This window comes from Argopecten irradians, chromosome 9 (genome assembly GCF_041381155.1).
Source record: "Argopecten irradians isolate NY chromosome 9, Ai_NY, whole genome shotgun sequence".
Classification (NCBI taxonomy): Eukaryota; Metazoa; Mollusca; class Bivalvia; order Pectinida; family Pectinidae; genus Argopecten; species Argopecten irradians.
In genome coordinates, this window is record NC_091142.1 from 39,315,971 (window position 1) to 39,341,483 (window position 25,513).

Consider the following 25,513-nt stretch of genomic DNA (forward strand, 5'->3'; position numbering starts at 1 on the left):
GACAAGATGTGATGGAACGATTTGATTGGTTGATTCCACCGGAAGAGTGGGAAGTTCAAAACAACAGTGGACGAGTGTTTTGTATCAGACGGACGTCTCGCAAAACAAAGGTAATTTACTCACAAAAATAATTGCAATGCTTCTTATTTTAGCATCAGAGACGATGTAGTATGTATATTTAACTGATGATTTCGTTCAAACGACACACAACAACATGCAAACGAAGATTTATGGCGGTTATTTTCTTACTAATTCAGTACAGTAGCTTATGCACTGAACGACATGGAAATGGCCAGTACTATACGTGTATACATAGTAGGCTTAATAAAATACGGCCCTTAAATTAAGTAAATTCGAATCAGTCAATTGTATACCATTCCAAATTGGGTTGTCTTAAATCGTATGGTTGTTAATTTTTAAAGTCCTTACTAATGCCTTGTTTATAGGGGCCAAATATACTCTTTTAGTCTTGACACAGAGGCCCATACTATATATAAGCAGTAAATACGGGCCCCTGTAGTCTAGGCACAGGAGCACGCAAATTATTCATTACTAGGTACGTCATATTCCAATATTACGATATTTATGATGATGATAAAACATCAATTATGTTAACATTTTATATGTGTCTACTACTAAGTACAAGTGGTAGACTGAAGAGTTGAATTTGGCCCAAATTCTACATGGTTTGACATATACATGTACTAACTAAAATGGCCCTGGAGCCAAAGATACAACAGGTTTTATTTAGTGTTGTATACATACAATGAAATAAGTTCAAATAACATTAGCTCTGTAGATCGAGCTATAGGAGATTTCAGAAAAGATGGCGTGACGTCGACACAAATGATTCTTCCGGTTGCGCGCGCAGACAGCATGGACGACCAAATCTCCAGCTCCAATTTCGCGTGAAGAAAATCGATAATCATCAACTCACTTCAGATATTGTAAGGTGTCAGAGTTATGTAAAAATGTTGTAAACATGCCATAGACCATTATCTTAAAATTTTGTACGCGTCACAATTCTATTTATTATACAAATCCTTCCCAACATGTGACAAGTATTTCCCATTAAGTCAGCCATATTGGCGGGTAGTTTAATTTAGCACCCTACACGAATTAGGGGAGCTACTTAACTACTAACTACCATTTACTATTATTACTAGTTACTATTTACTACTAGTCTATGTAAAACTAAGTATGGAGGTATATTACTAGTCTATGAAACAACAAAGTATGGAGGAATCCAACGTGAATACCCCCCTGTAATATTGTTTGTACACATCTACATATTCATATATGGACATGGTATCCAACGTGAGTACTTTCCTGTAATTGTTTGTACATATCTATATTCAAACATGGAGGACATGAAATCCAACGTGAGTACCTTCCTGTAATTGTTTGTACACATCTATAATCAAACATGGAGGACCCGATTTCAACAACCACGTTAAATTCCGTACCCTATCTATCCTCATGAGTACAGGAAAACTCATTAAATACCTCGAGAAGTCGGAAAAGGACCTCGCCGTCGATATCGCGCCAAAAAGAAAGCTTGTTGTGTGCTCGGATAGCAAGGGGAGATACATCAAGGATAAAGCCTTTACAAATACCGAGAAATCCATATTGTGGTTTATTCATCCAGGTAAAACAACGGGTGCAATAATCGAGCATGTAGTTGGAGAGCTAGACGACATCGTTAAGACACATGGCCCAATTCTACTAGCTATATGGACCGGAACATGCGACCTAACCATCAAGAAAGAATCTAAATTCATCGATATTAATAATGACGTTAGCCCATCGGACATTTTGCGTTCATATCGAATACTGCTAACTCGCATCAAGCACTTTGGCAACGAAGTTAAAACTGTCTTCCTTGAATGCCCCCCACTCTCAATACCTATCTGGAACTCATCGAGAGGCCACAAAAGCCCAGAAGTCTTTACTGACAATAACACTCTGCTGGACTCTAGGATCCAAGAGCTGAACATCGGCATACGTGAGATCAATCTGAGCCAGGATGTGAAGAGCGCCGAGGTTCCCGTGTGATGTCTACAAATCCAGAAAAAGCAATAAGAACCACACCACCATTAAGGCATCTTATAGCCTCTACAAAGACGGCATACATCCTGGCGAAGTTCTGAGCAGAGCTTGGCTGAGAAAGATAGTTATTGTACTTATTCAGGAGCAGTGCATAAATTAAATATACCACCATAGGATGTTTGGGGATTGACCCGCCATCCAACCATATCTGTATATAAATACATGAGTTAAATTGACATTGTACATATTCTCAGTGGATGTATGGGGACTGTCCATCTTCCATCTCGATATAGCCTATACTAACTTGAATAGATTATTTTGGATAGGTTTAGAGAATAACTGTTCCCAATATTTTTATGTAAATACAGGGATGTTTGGGGATTGACTCGCCATCCCACCCATTGTATGTAATAGTGTAATTTATCACATAGCTAATTACATATTAGGCATAGATATCCACAGTGGATATATGGGGACTGTCCACTATCTTGAATAGAGTATCATGGATAGGTTTAGAGAATAACTCACCTTCCCAATATTTTTGTGTACATATAGGGATGTTTGGGGACTGACTCGCCATCCCTTTAAATGTATATGTAATAGTGTAATCTCTCGCATAGCCAAATTACATTTTAGGAATAGAGATCCATAGTGGATAAATGGGGACTGTCCATTATCTGTCTTGATTAAGATTATAATAGATATTTTTGAGCAACTCGGGGATGTTTGGGGATTGACTCGCCATCCCACCTAATATATGTAATACTATAAATAGTGCAACTAATCACGTAGTGTTAACTATATGTTGTAGATATATATCTACAATATATATATTTATATCAATATCACCATAATATAATTACTAGTGTGTGAATTCAAAAGTGACTATCCATCTCACTAAGACGTTGTAACAAATCACTCGATACCTCATATATACACGGTTACCCATACCAACTTAGAAAACAATGGCTGAGAGTCTAGACCACCGGAAAAGGTCCAAGCCCGAGGATTCCATCTACATGTGTGGCAGATGTCAAATCGAATTGGACACCATGTTAAACCATGTGAATTGTGAAATCTGCAATTTAAATTTCTGTCAACACTGCACAGGCATCTCTAAGACTGTATATGACTGTATCATCACAGGCGAAATACCTAACCTGTCGTGGACCTGCCATGTATGTACCAAGACCAAACCAACCTTGGACCAAATCAACAACTCGCTCAAAAATCTTTGTGAGAAAAATGAAGAAAGATTAGATGGACTAGAAACAAGAATGAACCAAATAGAAGTCTCAACGAGAAATCAAATCAAAATTGAAGTCCAGTCAAGCAAGACAGAAATAGTCGACGAACTAAAATCTACTATCAAAAACCTTGTAGATGAAAGAACCAAAGAACTACATGACCGGAAGTCCAAAGAAGCCAATATAATTTTATTCCATATGCCTGAATTACCACCAACATCTGAGGATAAAGATTTCAAAGCCCATGACCAAAAAATATTCCAGGAGCTGTCACGGATACTGGGAATAGAAGATCCTCAAATACTTGCGCTATATAGAATAGGTAAACTCACTCCAGATAAGTCAAGACCTTTAATAGCCATTATGAAAAACCCAAACGAGAGGAAGAAACTACTAGAGAATGCTCGACATATCAAGCAGTACGCTCCTCCCACTATGAAGAGAGTAATCTTAACAAGGGACCTGACGAAACAACAGAGAGACGATAGGAAGAACAAATACCTTGAAAAACAACATGCCCAATCTGAAACAACCAAACATATGAGAGACAACGATCCATCTAAAAACAAGGGGCAGACTAACGAAAAACAGAAAGGCATAGTGTTTGGGAATTGCCCTGTCGCGAAACCAGCCTTGACAGAAATAACAACACTACCGGATAACCTAATGTCTGGGGATAGCCCCGCCATAGGTATCCCAACAGCCCAGATCAAAAGTATGGCAAAAAATATACAAACAACAGCTACAACCATAAATGGTCATTCCATAAGCCCAATTCATATGAGAACATCGAACAACAACAAAATACTAACTACAGTGGATGTACATAATAGCACCGCTCTCCAGTCTCCGAATGTTGCAATATGTGATCATTCACAAAAACTCATCTACGAGTTAGACTCTGACGAAGAAATCTCAACAGAATCCAACCAGACCGATCAACAAAATAAATCCAGATAGGATGAATGTTTTAATATTTTAAAACCAAAAACTGAAATATTTTCCACCGTGAAAAGCTCCCTGTCGATAATATACACCAACTGCGACACGCTAACTACTACAAAGAAAACCGAGCTGGAGGACTATATACAACACCATCATCCAGATATCATCTGTTTGACAGAAACAAATTACAAGAATCCCCTTTATGAGAGTGACGACCGTTCTAAGCTATTGGATGACTATAACCTGTTGCAGCCCAAAACATGCAAGCGAGGAGTAGGAGTCTATGTCAAATGTCATATTAGTGTGGACATTATTGAATTAGTCGATGACATGGATGATCAACTATGCTGTATCATCAATCTGCTGGGAAATGATCGTCTGCTCCTATGTACCATCTATAGAAGCCCAAATTCTACAGCTACAGGAAATCTCAAACTATTAAACCTGCTGGACCAAATATATTTAAACAACAGCTCACACAAGTTAATCGTGGGAGATTTCAACTTCAAGCAAATTGATTGGACATCATATACATCAAACTCTGGAGTTCAACATCCATCCTCCCTATTTATATCCAAGGTCAAGGACTGCTATCTGTATCAACACGTCAACCAACCAACCCGCTTTAGAGAAGGTCAACAAAGCAATATACTCGATTTGATATTTACAAATGAAGAGGGAATGATAGATAACCTAACTCTCAACCCCGGATTAGGCTTAAGCGACCACCTCCTTCTGTCATTCAATCTACTGACATACACAGAAACCCACAACAAAACATGTGATGTGAGACGATATAACTTCCTCAAGGGAAACTACAACCGAATAAATGACAATCTACACAAACTTGATCTGACACCGCTAGAAGCCAGTTCAACCATCGAAGAAACTTGGAATACCTTTGAAGACTACCTGAAGAAACAAATAGCGGACAATGTCCCAACCTATAAGCTTGGAAATCAAAGCCGAAGGAAACCATATATAAGCCGCGAGGCTCAAGATAAAATAAGAAAGAAAAGCAGACTCTGGACAAAATACTTACACTGTAAGACAACTACAAACTTTGATAATTACAAAAAAGCCAGAAACGAAGCAACTAAAGCACTACGACTTTCTAAATATTCGTACGAGCAGGACATTGCCTCAAAGATCAAAACCAACCCCAAGCTCTTCTGGAAATATGTGAGATCCAAAACCAAAACAGCGCCGACAATGTTCAGTGTCAAATCTACAGATGGGATCATCACCCAAGACCCTTTAGAGGTAGCAAATATAATGAACAATTATTTTGCTAGTGTTTTCACTAAAGATGATCCTTCAAAACCACTTCCCCATCTACCATCAAGAACATACCAGTCTCCCTTGGAAAATGTCCCAATAACGGAACAAATAGTTGAACAAGCTGTACTACAAATCAATAGCAACAAGTCACCAGGACCCGATAACATTCACCCCAACCTCATCGTTAAAACCATCAAGGAACTGAAACGGCCTCTCACCTTGATTTACAGGAAATCTCTACAAGAAGGAACCCTCCCAAACCAATGGAAAAAGGCCAACGTTAGCCCTATATACAAAAAGGGGTCACGGAAAGATCCAGGAAACTACAGACCCATCAGCCTGACGTCTGTTCCCTCTAAAATTTTACAACGTATAATTCGTGACGCAATAATCAAACATATGGATACCAACAATTTTTTCACTAAAGAACAACACGGATTCAGACATGGGAGATCTTGTACAACCCAACTACTAGAGACACTAGAAGACTGGATAACTGCTTTAGATAACGGTTATAACATCGACGTCATTTACCTTGACTTCAAAAAGGCATTTGACAAAGTGTCTCACCGTCTGCTTCTCCATAAAGTTGAAAGCTACGGAATTAAAGGGAAGCTACTATCTTGGATAAAAGACTTTCTATCTGGAATGGAACAGAGAGTTATTATTAATGGCCAAAAATCTGATGTGCAAACAGTAAGCAGTGGAGTCCCACAGGGCAGCGTACTTGGACCAGTACTATTTTTAATATATGTTAACGACATACCAGAAGCTGCAACCTGTATCACAAAGCTTTTCGCAGACGATACCAAATTATACTCAGCATCAAGTACTATAACACATATTCATGAGCTCCAAAGCAGCATAAACAACATAACTAAGTGGACAAATACCTGGCTTATGGAACTCAATCTAGATAAGTGCAAACATATGGAAATCGGAAATGGAATCAAAAATTCAAAATTCACTATTGGAGATAGCAACTCGAAGATAACAATCAAGAAAACTACATCTGAAAAAGACCTCGGGGTGACTATAGACCACAAATTAACTTTTACTGAACATGTAAACAACGCAACAGCGAAAGCAAACAAAATCATGGGGGTAATCTTCAGAACATTCACCTACATGGACCCAAATGTATTCAATATATTGTACAAGACACTTGTAAGACCTCACCTAGAGTATGGTTCAACTATATGGTCACCAATGTACCAGAAAGACAAAAGAGCTATTGAAAACGTCCAGAGAAGAGCAACTAAAAGGATACCCTCCCTAAAGGACATCCCATATGGTGAGAGACTAAGAAAACTTGGCCTCCCAACGCTGGAGTATAGGAGAAAAAGATCCGACTTGATTCAAACCTACAAAATTATCAATCAAATAGATTCTATAGACTCAAGAAGGATGTTTCAAAAACCAACATACACAGCTACTAGAGGAAATGCCAATAAAATCTTTAAGAAGTCCTTCAGACTAAACTCAAGCAGAAACTTCTTTTCGAACCGTGTGGTAAACCTATGGAATGGTCTTCCTACCGACGTATCGAGTGCACCAAATGTCAATATCTTCAAAAGCAGACTGAACAACCATTGGAAACATCATCCAAGCAAGTTCGGCTCCGACTGATTCTGTGTGTTAACCAAGGATCGTTTTCCAAATAATTAAGTATATGGCCAAATCATTTTAGTGACAATCTAATACTGGCCTAAAATTTTAAGTATCTACCCAATTAATCTAGAATTTAAGTTAAAGTGTGTCCACTATCAAACTTTACTATACCAACTGGTGTCAATAGATGTCTGGGGAAAGCCCCGCCACTATTACCACCAATTTATATATTAATGCCAAAATACTATATTTTAAAATATTAATTATGACATTATACCTCATGAGAAATCAAATCTATATCCTTCGGCTCCACTCAATATGCTATACTAGCATTTTTAACTTGTATTATATGAACTGTAAATACTACGTTTTAATTGCGCGCGCAACCGGAACTCAATTTCTAGTCGGTGTAGGGAGGGGTTAAAAAACCCCTAATCAGTCACCGCAATCACGGAGCCCATCAATGCCTCTCCATAAGTCTCCTGACTTCCAATGAGGGCCGAAATTGTTTAAGAGGTAGATTTAGTGTTGCGAAGCGACTTCCAATGTCGGCGGGTCGTCACATCACCGAACCCGTTTTTTGTTCACACGTATGAAATCCATGTTGTGAAAAAGTTATGAATAGATAATTGATTTTATTTGTCCTGTTGTACATGCGCGAAAAAGCTGCTCACAACACTATATAACATAACGAAAGGTGGACCATATCTGGCTAGACCACGGCCGCTCGTGCATGGCTTCGTCGCTGGTAGATCACCGCAGGCCACAGCATTGTTTGGAAAATAAATCATATTGATAATTACCAACACTTTTATCTCAATAAGGACTTGTTTAAGATATATATTTTGTTATTTAATATGTACATGTTGTTTTAATGGAATGCTCTTGTATCGTAACAAAATGACGAATAGTAATTAAACTACTGTGTTACACGTACACGTATGGCTGCCGATCTCGAAAAATAAAATGGTGAAATCGTTCAGTTTTAATGCTGCAGATTTCATTTTTAATATTTCATTTTCTGCTGCTTTTATCCCATAGACTGCTATGTTAAGTCTCAAATTGAAGTGATATTACTTTTAGAAAATTTGAAAACATATTAGTTAGACTTCATTTAAATTGATATAAATTACAGATCGTAGTACTGTAAATGCCGGCCAGGATACATTGCGCACGGCTTCGAGAATCATAAATACTCTAGTTTTGTTTATAAATGTGATAAAATGAACCTACAAACTGACTCATTTGTATGTTATAAACTAATTCCCAAAATTGATGAAAAAAAATTAACCAGAATACGTATTTTTTTGACACTGAAAATGGACGAAATTCGGGTTCTCGGCTGTACTGTAATGGCTGCCGTGGGCTTGGGGTAATATACGAAAGCAAATGTTTAATTTTGCACTTATCATACATTGTAAGGTATTTTATCAAGTAACACTTCGAAAACAGTAATAACTTATAATAATATTTTGGGGGATTTTGAATTTAATTTGTAATTTCAAGTTGATATTTGCAATATGTCTGTCAATGTTATACGTAAATGGCGACCGTGTTTTCTCGTAGCGGTCGAAAATGGAGTATAAACAGAGTAAAATATATGAATACCATATGTTTAAATTAGTGCATTATTGTAAAATATTTTTATTTACACTTTTTTAAAATTAAAATAACGCAATAGTTCTCGGTTTGTCGTACTATTTATTACAATAAAATGTAAACAAACATCGCAAGCGGGTGTGTTCCCACCATGTTAATGTGTACAGATAAACGGAGTTGTACCTTTGAGCGTTTCAGCCCTACCTTTGTGTGACGTCATCGCCATCTTTTCTGAAATCTCCTATTCTTACGACAAACAATGGTATAAACATTTTATAACAAATGAAATTATATTTATGTAAAAGATAGGATAGTAATAATAATGCGAAGTTTTAAATAGTTTCACAGCATACAGTTTCAATACAAAGACATACATTATATAGTGGATACGATTATGGGACATATGTTAAAAAAGCACAGCTAAAAAAGAAATTTTCCATGCTTGCTACATAGTATAATACAAACCAAACTAAAAAAAATGCTAGACAGGGATTGTATATTATATAATATTGTAACTGTCAATGATATAGCTTTGGGTATAAATACTGTGTCCGATGTGCTGGACAGCCAATAGTCGTTCGACCGCGGCTCTGGGTTCACCCTAACTACAGTAGGTCTACAGCTGAATCGAAATGTACAATGTATGTAATGGTTATTACTTGGTGTTATCACCAGTAATTGAAACATAGCAGTGAAACTAATGCTATGTATTGGATCTGCACCACGATTCATGTTGCCTTGAGACTTAATAACTAAAGATATATAAGCCAGTATAAGTTGTATTGAAATGTAGCACTGTTACTCCTATATAGTAGGCTAGCGCTAGGACATCGTCTTTAAGGATACTTATAGTGATTTTTAACTAGTGGAATTATAGAATTGTTATTAGAATTAGTAACAAACTTTGGTACAGTACTTGGGATAAAATTACCATAGGGAAAAGGCTATTTATTCACCTTAAATAAATCTATTTGTCTGTAATTATTTTCCAATATTATAAATTATCTTTCTTTTGGGACTTATAGTTTTAGCTATTTGTCAAAGATCAATTACTTATATTATTTATTATCCCTAGTGAGAGTTTCTAAGCTTTCTGTTATTTATATTTATTGTGAATTTATCTGTGGATGGATTGAGGCTCGTACTCTGATATTAGTTCGAGTTAAAATTGTTCTTTGAACTTCACCTATTCTAGTCAGAGATTTCATGAGGTTGCTAATCTATTGCAATTTGCATATTGTAAGTTAACTCTGATGATTTCTTAATAATAACATTTATACTTAAAATCTGGCTAATATCTAACTTAGAAATACATCGTCCAGAAAACAGCTGTACTCCGGAGACGCCAGGATAAGATATTTGTATGTGACATTCCAGTTAGTCTGCGACTACCACTATACTGACGAAGGAACCCTACAAGAGGACCGGAGGCGGGAATCGCTACAATATTATATAAACTATAAAGGTCTTGTGTAACCCCTGATGTTACTAATTATAACAAATATAATTAGCATTCAATTTCATGATAAAATGTTTGAAGTGATTAATAAACATTAAGTGATTAACAGATCTAGACTTTCTGTTTTGTAGTATGGATAAGAAGAAATCCAAAGTGACAGTGGTAGTTCGTGTACGACCCATTCTGAAGATAGATGACAAGAACTGTGTTAGCTGCACCGCTAACTCAGTCGAAATCTTCAATCACCGCAATGTCAATGAAAACATCAAATATGAGTAAGTTAAAATGATTTATGCTATATTTGCCAATCATCCTATGATATCCTTACACATTTTAACACATTTCTGTTAGCAATATGACAATGTTGTGAAAATCCTAATTGAGGGAAATTATTTAAGCATTGATCATGAACAATACCTTCCTATATGGAACCTATTATATGGTCTAAATAGATGCCAGAGCATTAAATTTGCAGACAATCTTCATAATGTGCACTAGTCCGTTGTGAGACGATTGTCTGCAAAACTCTGGCATCTATATCAACTATTAGCTGCAATATTTTAGCTTGAAAGACATTCAGAAGATAATGATGTCGTCTTTAGAGCTACAATTGGTGCCTATTACTAAATGGAGCAAAGTAATGATTATGCAAACCATGATTAAAACATTTGTATGCATTTTATAATGCCTATTTTATATCGCTTATCTAAAGCTACTAGGCAATGAAACTGTACCATATAAAATATCATTCATTTGTTAATTGACTCCTGGGTTTGAAACACATTGACATGTGACATGTCTATTTGTCATATGTTTGACTCTTCAGATTTCTAAGAAATTGTGATTTGACTCCTATATCTGCTAAAAGTCAAGGGTCAACTTGATTCCCTATCAAATTCACAGCGAGATTTGCTTCACATATAATTATGAAAGTCTTTCCGAAGAAAAGAATATACAGTAAGTCTGTCTACTACCTGTGAATTAGATGTCTTCTGATCATGACCGGTACGGTTGATAATAATAATGGTCATTATGTTTGTTTTAGACAAAAATAACATATAAATACATGTATATGTATGAAATTATTGGAAACCTACAAAAAAGTTCAGAAAATTGTGTGCCTGAGTGATTCTCTGAGGCAGTGCTCCACTAGGACAAATAGGCACCATTTTGTACCTGGCCGAAAGGTATAGTAGGCCGGGTACGTATATATTCGTTCTATATGGACTGTATATTGCATAGGAAGATACATAGTTTATATTTACATTTTTAACTGAGTTTGAATGTTCATGCATTAAACCGTTTATCAACAACAATATACTCCACAAGATGGAATAGCCAGTTTGACGGTGATCAGTTAACATTACAATGTCAACTCTGTTCATGTAATAATGATCCCATTTTGGGTGTCAGTTAAGACAGTTATACCCACATAGACTTCACTTTGGCTTGGATAGATGATATAGCAGAAATGCAAAGCTTTTTCTTACTGCTTTGAAAATTGGGCCTGTGGCTTTGAATTTGGGAAATGTGTGACCTAAGTACATATTTTTGGATAATTTTCAAGAAACTTTGATTTTGGGCTTGAATTGGGAAAAATTTAGAGGCTTTGCCATAAGGAAAGAGGGTGAACATTAGCCAAAATCATACTGGTAAAAAAAGAGTTGAAGTGTACTACGTGTGTATGATTTCAATTTTACAACAGTGTACTACGTGTGTATGATTTCAATTTTACAACAGTGTATGATGTGTGTATGATTTCAATTTTACAACAGTGTATGATGTGTGTATGATTTCAATTTCACAACAGTGTATGATGTGTGTATGATTTCAATTTCACAACAGTGTATGACATGTGTTATGATTTCAATTTCACAACAGTGTATGACGTGTGTATGATTTCAGTTTCACAACAGTGTATGACATGTCAGCGACTCAGCAACAGTTGTTCCAAGATTGTGTGAAGCCAAAACTTCTACATGCTTTACAAGGACAGAATGTTTCCATATTCGCTTATGGACCCACAGGGGCTGGTATGTATATTTTTTCTGTCTTTGCCTATTACAGAGTTATCTGCCCTTGTGGGTAGGTATCGAGTGTGATGTTATTATTTTGGTAGCGGAAATTACAGCATGTTTCTTTAAAGTAAAGTGAAGTAATGCCCACAACATGATGTCATCATCAATACCTACTATAGAGATGCAGCTATTCACCAGGGTTCACCAAAAATGTCATTATTGGGACTGCAATCAGTTCTCTGAAAATAACCAAACCAAAAGGAAAGTATTGAAAATTGCATCAAAACAAAAGGATGGTGAATTGTTGCAGGCCTAATACCAACCCACAAGGGCTGATAATTCTGTACTATGCAAATGATGACGAATAAAGGTCAACTCTAGATCTACAGCCAGGAAGGTACAGGGCTTATATATATACATTGTATATATGTGAATCCAGCAGGGCTGATCAATAGACCACATGCACAGTCATTGTGACAGTGACTATCAGTGCTTAGCAGTCACTCCTGACTCTGGTGTTGAATTTTAAATGATGGATATGTGTGAACACTGTGGTATTATATACTATAAATGTGAACAATGATAACGTTATGATAAAATCTTTACAGCATTATACCATCCTCTGAATATCTTAAATTCTGTCCTCAGGAAAGACCCACACCATGTTAGGATCTCCCAGTAACCCAGGTGTCATCCCCCGGGTCATCAATGGACTGTTCCAGAGAATCTCTGAGGAAAAGAAAGCTTGTAAGGGAGAGCAGTGGAAATACAGTGTCTCTTTTTCCTATCTGGAAATATACAATGAAAAGGTGAAGCAACACATTATTAGTTTAGAAAAGTTTTCTTTTGTGAGTGTATCATGCCAGCAAATGAACACTCTCATAAAATGTACATTATTATCAGATTTCTTCTGTTTGCAAGTGTTTGCCTTGGATAGCAAGATGAAAGTTTATACCTAAAACAAGTCGAAGTCCTATCAGCTCATGTGTAGTAAAAATGACAGTCATAAAATGTATGATATTCTTAAATGTGCATTAAAACCCTGTCTGTTGAAATTGACATTACATTGCTGATTATGTCTATTGAATATGGTACAGATACATACATTGCTGATTATGTTTATTGAATATGGTACAGGTACATACATTGCTGATTATGTCTATTGAATATGGTACAGGTACATACATTGCTGATTATGTCTATTGAATATGAGACAGGTACATACATTGCTGATTATGTTTATTGAATATGGTACAGGTACATACATTGCTGATTATGTTTATTGAATATGGTACAGGTACATACATTGCTCATTATGTCTATTGAATATGGCATAGGTACATACATTGCTGATTATGTCTATTGAATATGAGACAGGTACATACATTGCTGATTATGTTTATTGAATATGGTACAGGTACATACATTGCTGATTATGTTTATTGAATATGGTACAGGTACATACATTGCTGATTATGTCTATTGAATATGAGACAGGTACATACATTGCTGATTATGTCTATTGAATATGGTACAGGTACATACATTGCTGATTATGTCTATTGAATATGGCACAGGTACATACATTGCTGATTATGTTTATTGAATATGGTACAGGTACATACATTGCTGATTATGTCTATTGAATATGAGACAGGTACATACATTGCTGATTATGTCTATTGAATATGGTACAGGTACATACATTGCTGATTATGTCTATTGAATATGGCATAGGTACATACATTGCTTATGCACTGATCATGAGAGCCTACAGGTGCATACATTGCTGAATGTTCAATAAATTATTATTCACTGAGAGCCTACAGGTACATACATTGCTGAAGGTTCAATAAAATCTTATTCGCTGAGAGCCTACAGGTACATACACTGCTGAAGGTTCAATAAAATCCAGTGTTTTTCCTGGGCATTTTGGGGAAATTGTCACCTGGTGAAAATTGGGAAATTTTGTGCGATAAAAGTATGAAATGAAAAATTTTAACAGTGTTTATGGAAATTTTGGAAAAGGTAGAAATAAACAATTATCCTTCTCTAAGAATCAAGTGTAAGAATGTATACTAAAATACCACGTTCAGACTTGGGATTTCAAGAATTTTTTGTTTCGTCACACAAAATTGGCGTCATCTCACTGATTTGGGAAATTTAGACATAGATTTGGGAAAAAATAACAAGAAATACAATTGGGAATGGGGCCTTATTTCGGCCCCAAATATATAGGCAGAAAAAACACTAAAATCTTATTCACTGAGAGCCTACAGATACATACATTGCTGAAGGTTCAATAAAACCTTATTCACTTGAGAGCCTACAGATACATACATTGCTGAAGGTTCAATAAAATCTTATTCACTGAGAGCCTACAGGTACATACATTGCTGAAGGTTTAATAAAATCTTATTCACTGAGAGCCTATAGCTACAGGTACATACACTGCTGAAGGTTCAATAAAATATTATTCCCTGAGAGCCTAGAGCTATAAATGACATGGTCATGGACATGTTTTGTGTCATTGAGTGTTACAATACTGAGGTCAATTCAAGTTGTCTTTTTCCCAGAAGATCTTAATCTCCTAGATTAAAAAGTCTTCCTGAAAGAAAAAACTGAAGTTAAATTCTAGAAGAAGAGGGTCATTCCAGTTAAGCCCTGTAGTGTCTACTTATTCTGCATTTTTAGTGCGAGTGTACTCGTACCATTATTTTCCTTGTCAGGTGTAGAGTCTGTGTACATCCTCTATGCGCAGATTCCAACTGTGCACGCGATACCGAAAGTCAGTGTCTTATAGCGTTTAATAGATGTCGCCATGAATAGTGACACCAAACTTTCAAAAACATTTATTATGATATACTTGTCAGTGATAATCTATACTATCTCCTTGCAATAGTCCTAAGGATAGTGAGTGAAAGTGCTACATACACCTGTTGCAGAGGATGATTTCATAGCGGAAATTAAGGTTAGGAAGTAGTTAGCGAGCGCTAAATGTCTAACAGACATATTTCTATTTTTTTCTTTATTTTTGTGTGTGTAGGTAATGGACTTGTTAGATGTAAAGAACTCTGACCTACCCATCAGAGAAGACGGAGATAAAAACATATTTGTCCCAGGGCTGGCAAAGCAGGAGATAGAAAACTTTGACGAGTTTAAAGTTCACTTTGGACCAGCTTCCAGTAACAGGTTAGTCTGATGAGAAAGTGGTTCAGTTTAATTATATATTACACTGATCTATTCAGAATTTTCATATTAGAGTTATCTGCACTTACGGATAGGTATTGATTGTGACGTCATGTGTTTAAGAGCGTAACATCATATGTTTCGGAGAAAACAACGTGAATTAATAATAATTGCACTCACAAAATAATGACGTAACAATTGATACCTACCCCCAAGGGAGCTAACTCTGTAATATGCAAAGACGGAATAATAGCAAACTGAAGATTTACTTTCCTCCTCAATGTGACTAAATCAAGATAAAATCATTATACTCGATAATGTTTGTGCGGGACTAGTATAGATCTAGCGTGGTGATGGAACATAACGGTTTGTAATCTTCTCGCTAAAATAACGTTACCTCGGGATATCATCTGTTAGGATCATTCCATCACCAATAGAAACAAAAGTCAAAAACATTATCAGGTATCATGTGATACGTTAATTGGCACCATTACCATTTCCCACTGATGAGATGAAATAATCTAACAAGACTGCATCAATAAAACATCTCTTGGGTCAGGCTTAACCCCACCTGATTAGGTGTATTGTAAATCAACTTTCTTTCGCATGATATTCATTTTTATAAATTTCTCAATAAATTTATTATTGAAAAATTATTATCTCAATGAATAATATGTACCTCAATATGAGGGAAGGTATTTCCTATAAAATCTTCCCGAATTGATTTTGAAATTGAAGTAGCTATATTAATAGTCCTGAAAGAAAGTTGGTTGACAGTATAACCTGGATGACCATGGACCATTCACTCGCTAATTATACCAGAATGTTGAATAATAATGGAGGAGATAGAGGCCAGATAAGCTTTTTCAATGTCTCAGCAATATCAAAGTGTGTATAGGTTTGACCTTATATAGCAATATCATAAAGTGTGTATAGGTTTGACTTCATATAGCAATATCATAAAGTGTGTATAGGTTTGAATTATTATAACAATACCTAAGTGTGGATAGGTTTGACTTCATATAGCAATATCATAAAGTGTGTATAGGTTTGACTTCATATAGCAATATCATAAAGTGTGTATAGGTTTGACTTCATATAGCAATATCATAAAGTGTGTATAGGTTTGACTTCATATAGCAATATCATAAAGTGTGTATAGGTTTGACTTCATATAGCAATATCATAAAGTGTGTATAGGTTTGACTTCATATAGCAATATCATAAAGTGTGTATAGGTTTGAATTATTATAACAATACCTAAGTGGGTTTAGGTTTTACTTCATATAGCAATATCATAAAGTGTGTATAGGTTTGAATTATTATAACAATACTTAAATGGGTTTAGGTTTTACCTCATATAGCAATAATAAATATCATAAAGTGTGTATAGGTTTGACTTATAACATATTTCAGTACATATGCATGAAATTTGTTTCATGTCAAAACTGTTTCTGTAATAATATGGTATTAGTTTTAGTACATCGTATGGAGTGACATACTGGGAACTGCTTCATGATGGAACTGTAGTGTTGACGTTATGCAATTTATTTTTGTGAAAGAACTTTTGCTTTATGTAATGTGAATGGTGCTGTTACAGAACTGTTGCCATGACAAAGCTAAATGACCGGTCCAGCAGGAGTCATTGTATCCTCCTTCTCAATGTAAAAAAGACTCAGCTGTCCGCACCATTCAAAGAACTACATGGCAAGGTGTATTTGATAGATCTGGCTGGATCTGAGGACAACAGGAGGACTGGTAACCAAGGTATCAGGTATGTATCTAGCATATATAGGGATTTTAGTCCAGTCACTTGTTGGTATAATATTTGATAGATCTGGCTAGATCTGAGGACAACAGGAGGACTGGTAACCAAGGTATCAGGTATGTATCTAGCATATATAGGGAGTTTAGTCCAGTCACTTGTTGGTATAAAGGTATATTTGATAGATCTGGCTAGATCTGAGGACAACAGGAGGACTGGTAACCAAGGTATCAGGTATGTATCTAGCATATATAGGGAGTTTAGTCCAGTCACTTGTTGGTATAAAGGTATATTTGATAGATCTGGCTAGATCTGAGCACAACAGGAGGACTGGTAACCAAGGTATCAGGTATGTATCTAGCATATATAGGGAGTTTAGTCCAGTCACTTGTTGGTATAAAGGTGTATTTGATAGATCTGGCTAGATCTGAGGACAACAGGAGGACTGGTAACCAAGGTATCAGGTATATCTAGGGAAGTTTGTCCAATCACTGGTTGGTATAAAGGTATATTTGATAGATCTGGTGTGTGAAGAGAGTGTCACAGTGCTTTTGTAAAGGAGACACAAGAAATACTTCATGCAGTGTTTAAATGCAGTTTATACTCGCATATGTATATGAAACTTTGTCAAGATAGTTCACCACATTGATAATAATACCAGAAGAATTGGCCCAGTGAACACATGGCTTCGTCACCCTCTAATAACAGTGGGCCTGCAAGTCAGCCCTTTGAACACTAAAGATAAATGTGTTGTCATGATTTTGAAACTGATTCTCTATTGATTTTACCTTTAGAGTGTGAACTATTGACGTTTTAATGGGGAGTTTGGTGACTTATATTTGGAAAATTTGACATTTTGATGGGAAGTTTTGTGATTTAGGTTGGAAAAATAACTAAGAAAATAGGTGGGAGCATTTATTAGAGACAGGGCTTCTAATGGAATAAATACGGTATTAAATAGTTATCCCTAAAGAGTAGCTAAAACACTTTAGGGTAGACACAATAGAGTCCATAGGGTTAGGAGATATTCACTTTGTTCTAGTTACATTGCCATGAAAAACTGTTTGATTGTATTGCGGTGTATTCCTTGTGTTACAGACTGAAGGAGAGTGGAGCCATCAACAAGTCTCTATTTGTGTTAGGAGAGGTGGTGGATGCCATTAACAGTAATCTTGTATGTAACCTGTTTATCTTGTATGTAACCTGTTTATGTTGTATGTAACCTGTGTATGTTGTATGTAACCTGTGTATGTTGTATGTAACCTGTTTATCTTGTATGTAACCTGTTTATCTTGTATGTAACCTGTGTATGTTGTATGTAACCTGTGTATGTTGTATGTACCCTCTGTGTATGTTGTATGTACCCTCTGTGTATGTTGTATGTAACCTGTTTATCTTGTATGTAACCTGTGTATGTTGTATGTAACCTGTGTATGTTGTATGTAACCTGTGTATGTTGTATGTAACCTGTTTATCTTGTATGTAACCTGTTTATCTTGTATGTAACCTGTGTATGTTGTATGTAACATGTGTATGTTGTATGTAACCTGTGTATGTTGTATGTAACCTGTGTATGTTGTATGTAACCTGTTTATCTTGTATGTAACCTGTTTATCTTGTATGTAACCTGTGTATGTCGTATGTACCGTCTGTGTATGTTGTATGTACCGTCTGTGTATGTTGTATGTACCCTCTGTGTATGTTGTATGTACCCTCTGTGTATGTTGTATGTGCCCTTTGTGTATGTCGTATGTACCCTCTGTGTATGTTGTATGTACCCTTTGTGTATGTTGTATGTACCCTCTGTGTATGTTGTGTGTACCCTCTGTGTATGTTGTATGTACCCTCTGTGTATGTTGTATGTACCCTCTGTGTATGTTGTATGTACCCTCTGTGTATGTTGTATGTACCCTCTGTGTATGTTGTATGTACCCTCTGTGTATGTTGTATGTACCCTCTGTGTATGTTGTATGTACCCTCTGTGTATGTTGTATGTGCCCTCTGTGTATGTCGTATGTACCCTCTGTGTATGTCGTATGTACCCTCTGTGTATGTCGTATGTACCCTCTGTGTATGTTGTATGTCGTATGTACCCTCTGTGTATGTCGTATGTACCCTCTGTGTATGTTGTATGTACCCTCTGTGTATGTTGTATGTACCCTCTGTGTATGTTATATGTACCCTCTGTGTATGTTGTGTGTACCCTCTGTGTATGTTGTGTGTGCCCTCTGTGTATGTCGTATGTAACCTTTGTGTATCTTGTATGTACCGTCTGTGTATGTCGTATGTACCCTCTGTGTATGTTGTATGTACCCTTTGTGTATGTTGTATGTACCCTCAGTGTATGTTGTATGTACCCTCTGTGTATGTTGTATGTGCCCTCTGTGTATGTTGTATGTGCCCTTTGTGTATGTTGTATGTACCCTCTGTGTATGTTGTATGTACCCTCTGTGTATGTTGTATGTACCCTTTTTGTATGTTGTATGTACCCTCTGTGTATGTTGTGTGTGCCCTCTGTGTATGTCGTATGTACCCTCAATGTATGTCCTATGTGCCCTCTGTGTATGTCATATGTACCCTCTGTGTGTGTTGTATGTACCCTCTGTGTATGTCTTATGTACCCTCTGTGTATGTTGTATGTACCCTCTGTGTATGTTATGTGTGCCCTCTGTGTATGTTGTATGTACCCTCTGTGTATATTGTATGTACCGTCTGTGTATGTCGTATGTACCTTCTGTGTATGTTGTATGTACCCTTTGTGTATCTTGTATGTACCGTCTGTGTATGTCGTATGTACCGTCTGTGTATGTTGTATGTACCCTCTGTGTATGTTGTGTGTACCCTCTGTGTGTTGTGTGTACCCTCTGTGTATGTTGTGTGTACCCTCTGTGTATGTTGTGTGTACCCTCTGTGTATGTTGTATGTACCCTCTGTGTATGTTGTATGTACCCTCTGTGTATGTCGTATGTACCCTCTGTGTATGTTGTATGTACCCTCTGTGTATGTTGTATGTACCCTCTGTGTATGTTGTATGTACCCTCTGTGTATGTCGTATGTACCCTCTGTGTATGTTGTATGTACCCTCTGTGTATGTTGTGTGTACCCTCTGTGTATGTTGTGTGTACCCTCTGTGTATGTTGTATGTACCCTCTGTGTATGTTGTATGTACCCTCTGTGTATGTTGTATGTACCCTCTGTGTATGTTGTATGTACCCTCTGTGTATGTTGTGTGTGCCCTCTGTGTATGTCGTATGTACCCTTTGTGTATGTTGTATGTGCCCTCTGTGTATGTCGTATGTAACCTTTGTGTATCTTGTATGTACCCTCTGTGTATGTCGTATGTACCCTCTGTGTATGTTGTATGTACCCTCTGTGTATGTTGTATGTACCCTCTGTGTATGTTGTATGTACCCTCTGTGTATGTTGTATGTACCCTCTGTGTATGTTGTATGTGCCCTCTGTGTATGTCGTATGTACCCTCTGTGTATGTTGTATGTACCCTTTGTGTATGTTGTATGTGCCCTCTGTGTATGTCGTATGTACCCTTTGTGTATGTTGTATGTACCCTCAGTGTATGTCGTATGTACCCTTTGTGTATGTCGTATGTACCCTCAGTGTATGTCATATGTGCCCTCTGTGTAAATAATATGTACTCTTTGTGTAAATCGTATGTAACCTTTGTGTGTCGGTTTTACCTGAAACCAGATGAGAATGGAAGATTATCATTTGCTCTCAGTATGATACAAGAAATAGAAGAAAAACTTCTCAGATGGAAAATAACGTTCCAGAAATAAGTGCATTACAATATCAGACATTCACATCAATTAGATACAATACATATTTACCAAATTTGTGTAACCATTATGCAGAATTGAATACTTGCTAAGACATTTTTGTTAATCTATATAAAGTCAATATCACTGCTTGTGTTTACAGCCCAGGGTCCCCTACAGAAATAGTAAACTCACCAGACTTCTACAGGTAGGTTTGTTAAACAACTCTTATATGGATCTGTCAAGAATCTTAAATGGGTCTGTCATGTGGACAGAAACATTTCAACCTGAGTGAAGGGTTTTTAGCTGTCAACACGAGTGTTGTGGCCAAAATCTTTCACAAGTACTGAAATATTCCTGTCCTCCTGACAGACCCATGTTTGATTCTTTCTCAAATATTTAACATAAATAGTGAAAATTCAGCTGTTTGAAAACATCATAGCGCCATCATTACAGGGATGTTGTACTGTGTCAAAATTAATGATGTCAGCACTTTGATATGATAACACTTAAATGTGACAGTTTCATTATAGAACTTACTACTGCAAAAATACTTTTGAATATCTGTCTTCTCCCAGGAATCTAAAGACTTACACTTGACATTACCCATCAGTTTAGATACATTTGTTCTCTGTCTCCCTCAGGACTCCATAGGTGGTTCCTGTCACTCAGTCATGATTACCAACATTGCTCCAGAGGAACGCTACTACTATGATACATACTGTACACTCAACTTTGCCAGCAAGAGTAAAAAGATTGTCAACAACACCTGTGTGAGGGAGACAATACGTAAGTCTGATACAAAAACAAGGTTAAAGATATTACAGTTGTTTATATCTTTTAGCAATAGTTTAAAAGATTGTTTTCCAGTATAACATTGGAACCAGACACAGAATTATGTAAATTGAAATAGGATAAGAGGATAAGATTAAAATCCTAGCTCAGATAATACTGTGCTCTTACTGGTTCTGGTGCCGGGAAGATATTTCAATTGTATAATCCTTATAGACTTCTATCATCACTTTTGTGTTTAAGTATTGATATGTAAGGGTATTATGATCTGATTTCTCATAACAATTAGGAGCGTTTTATAGTGTTAAAAATATGATGTACATTGTTGTACATTTTGTATCCAAAAGCACCCAAACAGGAGCTTGTGAGAAAAATGCCTGTCTGTCCCAATGATGATGAGGCAAGTCTACCAAAGAAAGCAAGAATGTCTGCTAAAGTGGCTAACACACCACCTGTCTCACAGGATCCTGCTCCGTTCCTCAGGTAATAAGATAAACACAGGGCCCTGCTGATCTGTTCCTCATATCATATATCCTGCTCCATTCCTTAAGTAATAAAATAAACACAGGACCCTGCTCCATTCCTCAGGTAATAAAAAAAACACAGGATTCTGCTCTATTTCTCGGTTACTAAAATAAACACTAGATCCTGTTCTATTCCTCAGTTAATAAAATACACACTGGATCCTATGTGAGCAAAACAAAACAGAACTTGAAATCGAAGGGTCCAGTTCTTTTCTTGTCTTAAGTGATTTAAGCTTTCCATCAACACCATCTTTCCATACCATCCTGAAATGCTTACTAAAGTCACTTAGTGTTAAACAAAGATGAAGTGCACTTGTCTCTGACATTCAATAGTCTATATTTGCTGATTTCAGTCCGTTACTAAGGCGACAGAATCGTCTAGAGGAAACCGTCAATCAGCGACTTCAGGAACTAGAGAAGAACATACTCAACCAGATGAAAGAGATGTCAAATGCATCTGGCCAATCAGCACAAAACCCAGACTTTCTGTCTCAGCTCAGCAAACAAATGGAAGCCAGTCGGCAACAACTACAGTCCATCGCACATCATACTCCACCAGCATCACCTGTCCCTCCTCAAGTACTGGCTGGTATGTTCATGCTTATTAATAATCCATTTCATTTTACAAATAAACACTTTTCTCTTACAAAATTGACTCTGATAGAGATTTGCTTTGCAGACAAATCTAAATGGGTGCTAGGACAATGCAATTGATTGTCTGCAAAGCTCTAGCATTTATTGAAGCATTGATTGTCATATTTTTGACATGTTTGTTTGTAACATATACATTTGGTTTTCTAGCACATTGATATGCAAATGTTTGGTAGTTGGTCACGGTCTTTTGTTAAAGTGAGATTTATTTAGCTTCATTATTTTCTTAGACAAGACGAACATTTCACAACCAAAAACAAAAACCTCCAAGCTCAAGCGTCAGAAGAGTGCTAACGACATCAGCTGTAGTCCCTTGTTTGTGTCGCAGCCCCGAGTCTTCAAGAAGGGGTTCAGGTCCTCAGCAAGCTCCTCCCGACTTCTAGGTGAGTAGAATCATGTTTTATTATGATATCCTAACAGTAAAATATTGCATCAAAAAAATGGTGATATATTTCATTTTAGTTTTTCTTTGAAATTCACAATTTTTCAAAAAGAATCTAAAATCAACATGTTTTCTGAAACAGTCTGTACTGTGATTAGACTATAATGAAGACAAGAGATATCTAAAAAAGGAAATTATGGTTGGAAGTTGTGATCTCCTAGTCCCTGGGGTCTAGGTTAAAAGTTCTACAGAATGCATTTATTGCACTGGCAGTACGGAGACATGACGATTTGTTTACCCAAGGAATGTCCTATTTCCTGAGGGCAAAATAGTAAGTGATCACCTGCTACTATGGTTTCTGTTTAGTTTTTGGATACTGTGTATTCAGTTAAATTTTCAGTTATGATATTTTTCTTGATTTTGCGGGACATTGCTATGATTGCAAAAGTTTAATCCACAAAATATTGAGAAATATATACCCTTATTAGTAAAAGCCATATCGCGAAAATGTTGACCCACATAGATGACCGGCGATAGGATAACTTGATTGTAATAATTACTCTAGTCTCATATTTTGTTTTATCTTTATAGACACAAAGAGTTTATCAACATCATCATCAGCACCAGCAGCAGAGGAGTCACTCAACTCGACAGATTTACAGATTACTATAAGTATGTTCTAGTTGGTACAACCTGAAAGTGCTAACAAATATTGCCATGAACTACATAGTTTTGTCAGATATTGCATTTTGGGTTTCGTTAGAATTTGTAAATATCAACTGAAATGATTTAAAAACAATAAAACTTTCATAACCATAAATGGCAAAATTGAATGGTAAAAAGGTTTTTGGACAAGGAAGAGTAAAATGTAGCTGCCTCAAAAATAAACTGGTTGACAGTATTGGGTCTATTTCCCTAGTGTTTTGAAGAGTACCAGTTACAATTTGAGTGACATCAGCTATTGTTTTATTATATTATATATCTATAATCCTACTAAGCCAAAATAAGTTAGTTTAAGAGCGTCTATAGATATTAAAATTTTAATACAATATATCACTTCAATTATCAAAACTCATTTGTATCTTTTGTATTTCCTTCAGATGAGGAATTTATGAACAGACTCAACACATCGTCGGTTAAGGACCTACAGTCACTACAGACAGTAGGTGTGAAGCGGGCCAAGCTCATCTTTGAGTGGCGGGAGGCATATGGCTGCTTCTCTAATGTAAGGAAGTAATGTTATCAAAGACCTTCATGTTTAACAAGATCTACAAAGTTTATATTATAACATTGTGTATGGCTATTGTATAATATATCTATTGATCAAATTACTGGTATTAAAATTTTATAATATCTATATAATTTCATCCTCGATATTCAGGGGTTACTATCGCTGTTATTATGTACACCCCTGGACTCTGTCATAGTAAAAATGAAGGCAGTGTGCGAGACAACATCCAGGCCATATAACTATATTTTTCCCATTGGTAACTTGTTTCGCTATTGATGTAAAATATAGTTTATTAAAAAAAAATAATAATGTAATTGGAATAGTGAAATAGGAAGGAGGTTTGTATGTACAGTATGTACGGTATCCACATGTAACCATACTCTTAAAAACAACGACAAATTACAGTTTTATAAGCTGCACTGCTAATCAAGATCATAAAACTTTTATGTAAGTCATCACTAACTCAAAATCTGTTTTTATTTTCAGTATGAAGATTTAAAGAAAATCCCTGGTTTCACAGATAAATACATAGGAAATCTGCTAAAGGTATGTAGATTGTAAATAGCAGATATTTGTTTAAAAACAGAAACTAATTGAGCTTGTTTCATGTATTGTTTGGAAAACAAATGAATAGTTGCAGATGTCTCGTTGTCAAAAGCTATCACTTTATTGCTAACGTGAGGACTGATCTAATTAAAATTAGACTTGTAATTCTGCTTCACAATGATGCTTTATGTTAAGGTCCAATACAAGATCTAACAACTCCTCTTTCGAGTTCACCTGAGCATGACACCTGTAGGAAGTATAAACCGCTAACAGAATGGCCCGAGATGTTTCGTTTCTAAGCCATGGATCATGCTGAGGTGATCTGGAACGGGCTGTTGTTAAATCTTGTATTGGAGCGTATACTTAAAGATGCTCCACCGCCGACAAATGGTATTTTTTCACTATCAAAAACAGGAGCAGACGATATAGTATTTTTCTTCAGTTACAAAAG

General features: G+C 36.3%; 1 protein-coding gene across 1 annotated transcript in view; it reads left to right on the plus strand.

Moving 5' to 3' along the window:
* The first annotated feature begins 9 nt into the window (after nt 1-9).
* LOC138332295 (kinesin-like protein KIF22-B) overlaps nt 10-25,513 on the plus strand; it is a 28,183-nt gene continuing 2,679 nt past the window's right edge. Inside the window, exons 1-15 of the mRNA XM_069280328.1 lie at nt 10-110; nt 10,323-10,466; nt 12,097-12,224; nt 12,858-13,018; nt 15,256-15,401; nt 16,999-17,172; nt 18,262-18,337; nt 21,100-21,144; nt 21,581-21,725; nt 22,076-22,211; nt 22,606-22,841; nt 23,134-23,286; nt 23,877-23,957; nt 24,386-24,510; nt 25,003-25,062. Of these exons, the coding sequence (XP_069136429.1) occupies nt 10,324-10,466; nt 12,097-12,224; nt 12,858-13,018; nt 15,256-15,401; nt 16,999-17,172; nt 18,262-18,337; nt 21,100-21,144; nt 21,581-21,725; nt 22,076-22,211; nt 22,606-22,841; nt 23,134-23,286; nt 23,877-23,957; nt 24,386-24,510; nt 25,003-25,062 (1,809 nt within the window). The 5' untranslated portion in view covers nt 10-110; nt 10,323. The remainder of the gene's footprint in view (nt 111-10,322; nt 10,467-12,096; nt 12,225-12,857; nt 13,019-15,255; nt 15,402-16,998; nt 17,173-18,261; nt 18,338-21,099; nt 21,145-21,580; nt 21,726-22,075; nt 22,212-22,605; nt 22,842-23,133; nt 23,287-23,876; nt 23,958-24,385; nt 24,511-25,002; nt 25,063-25,513) is intronic.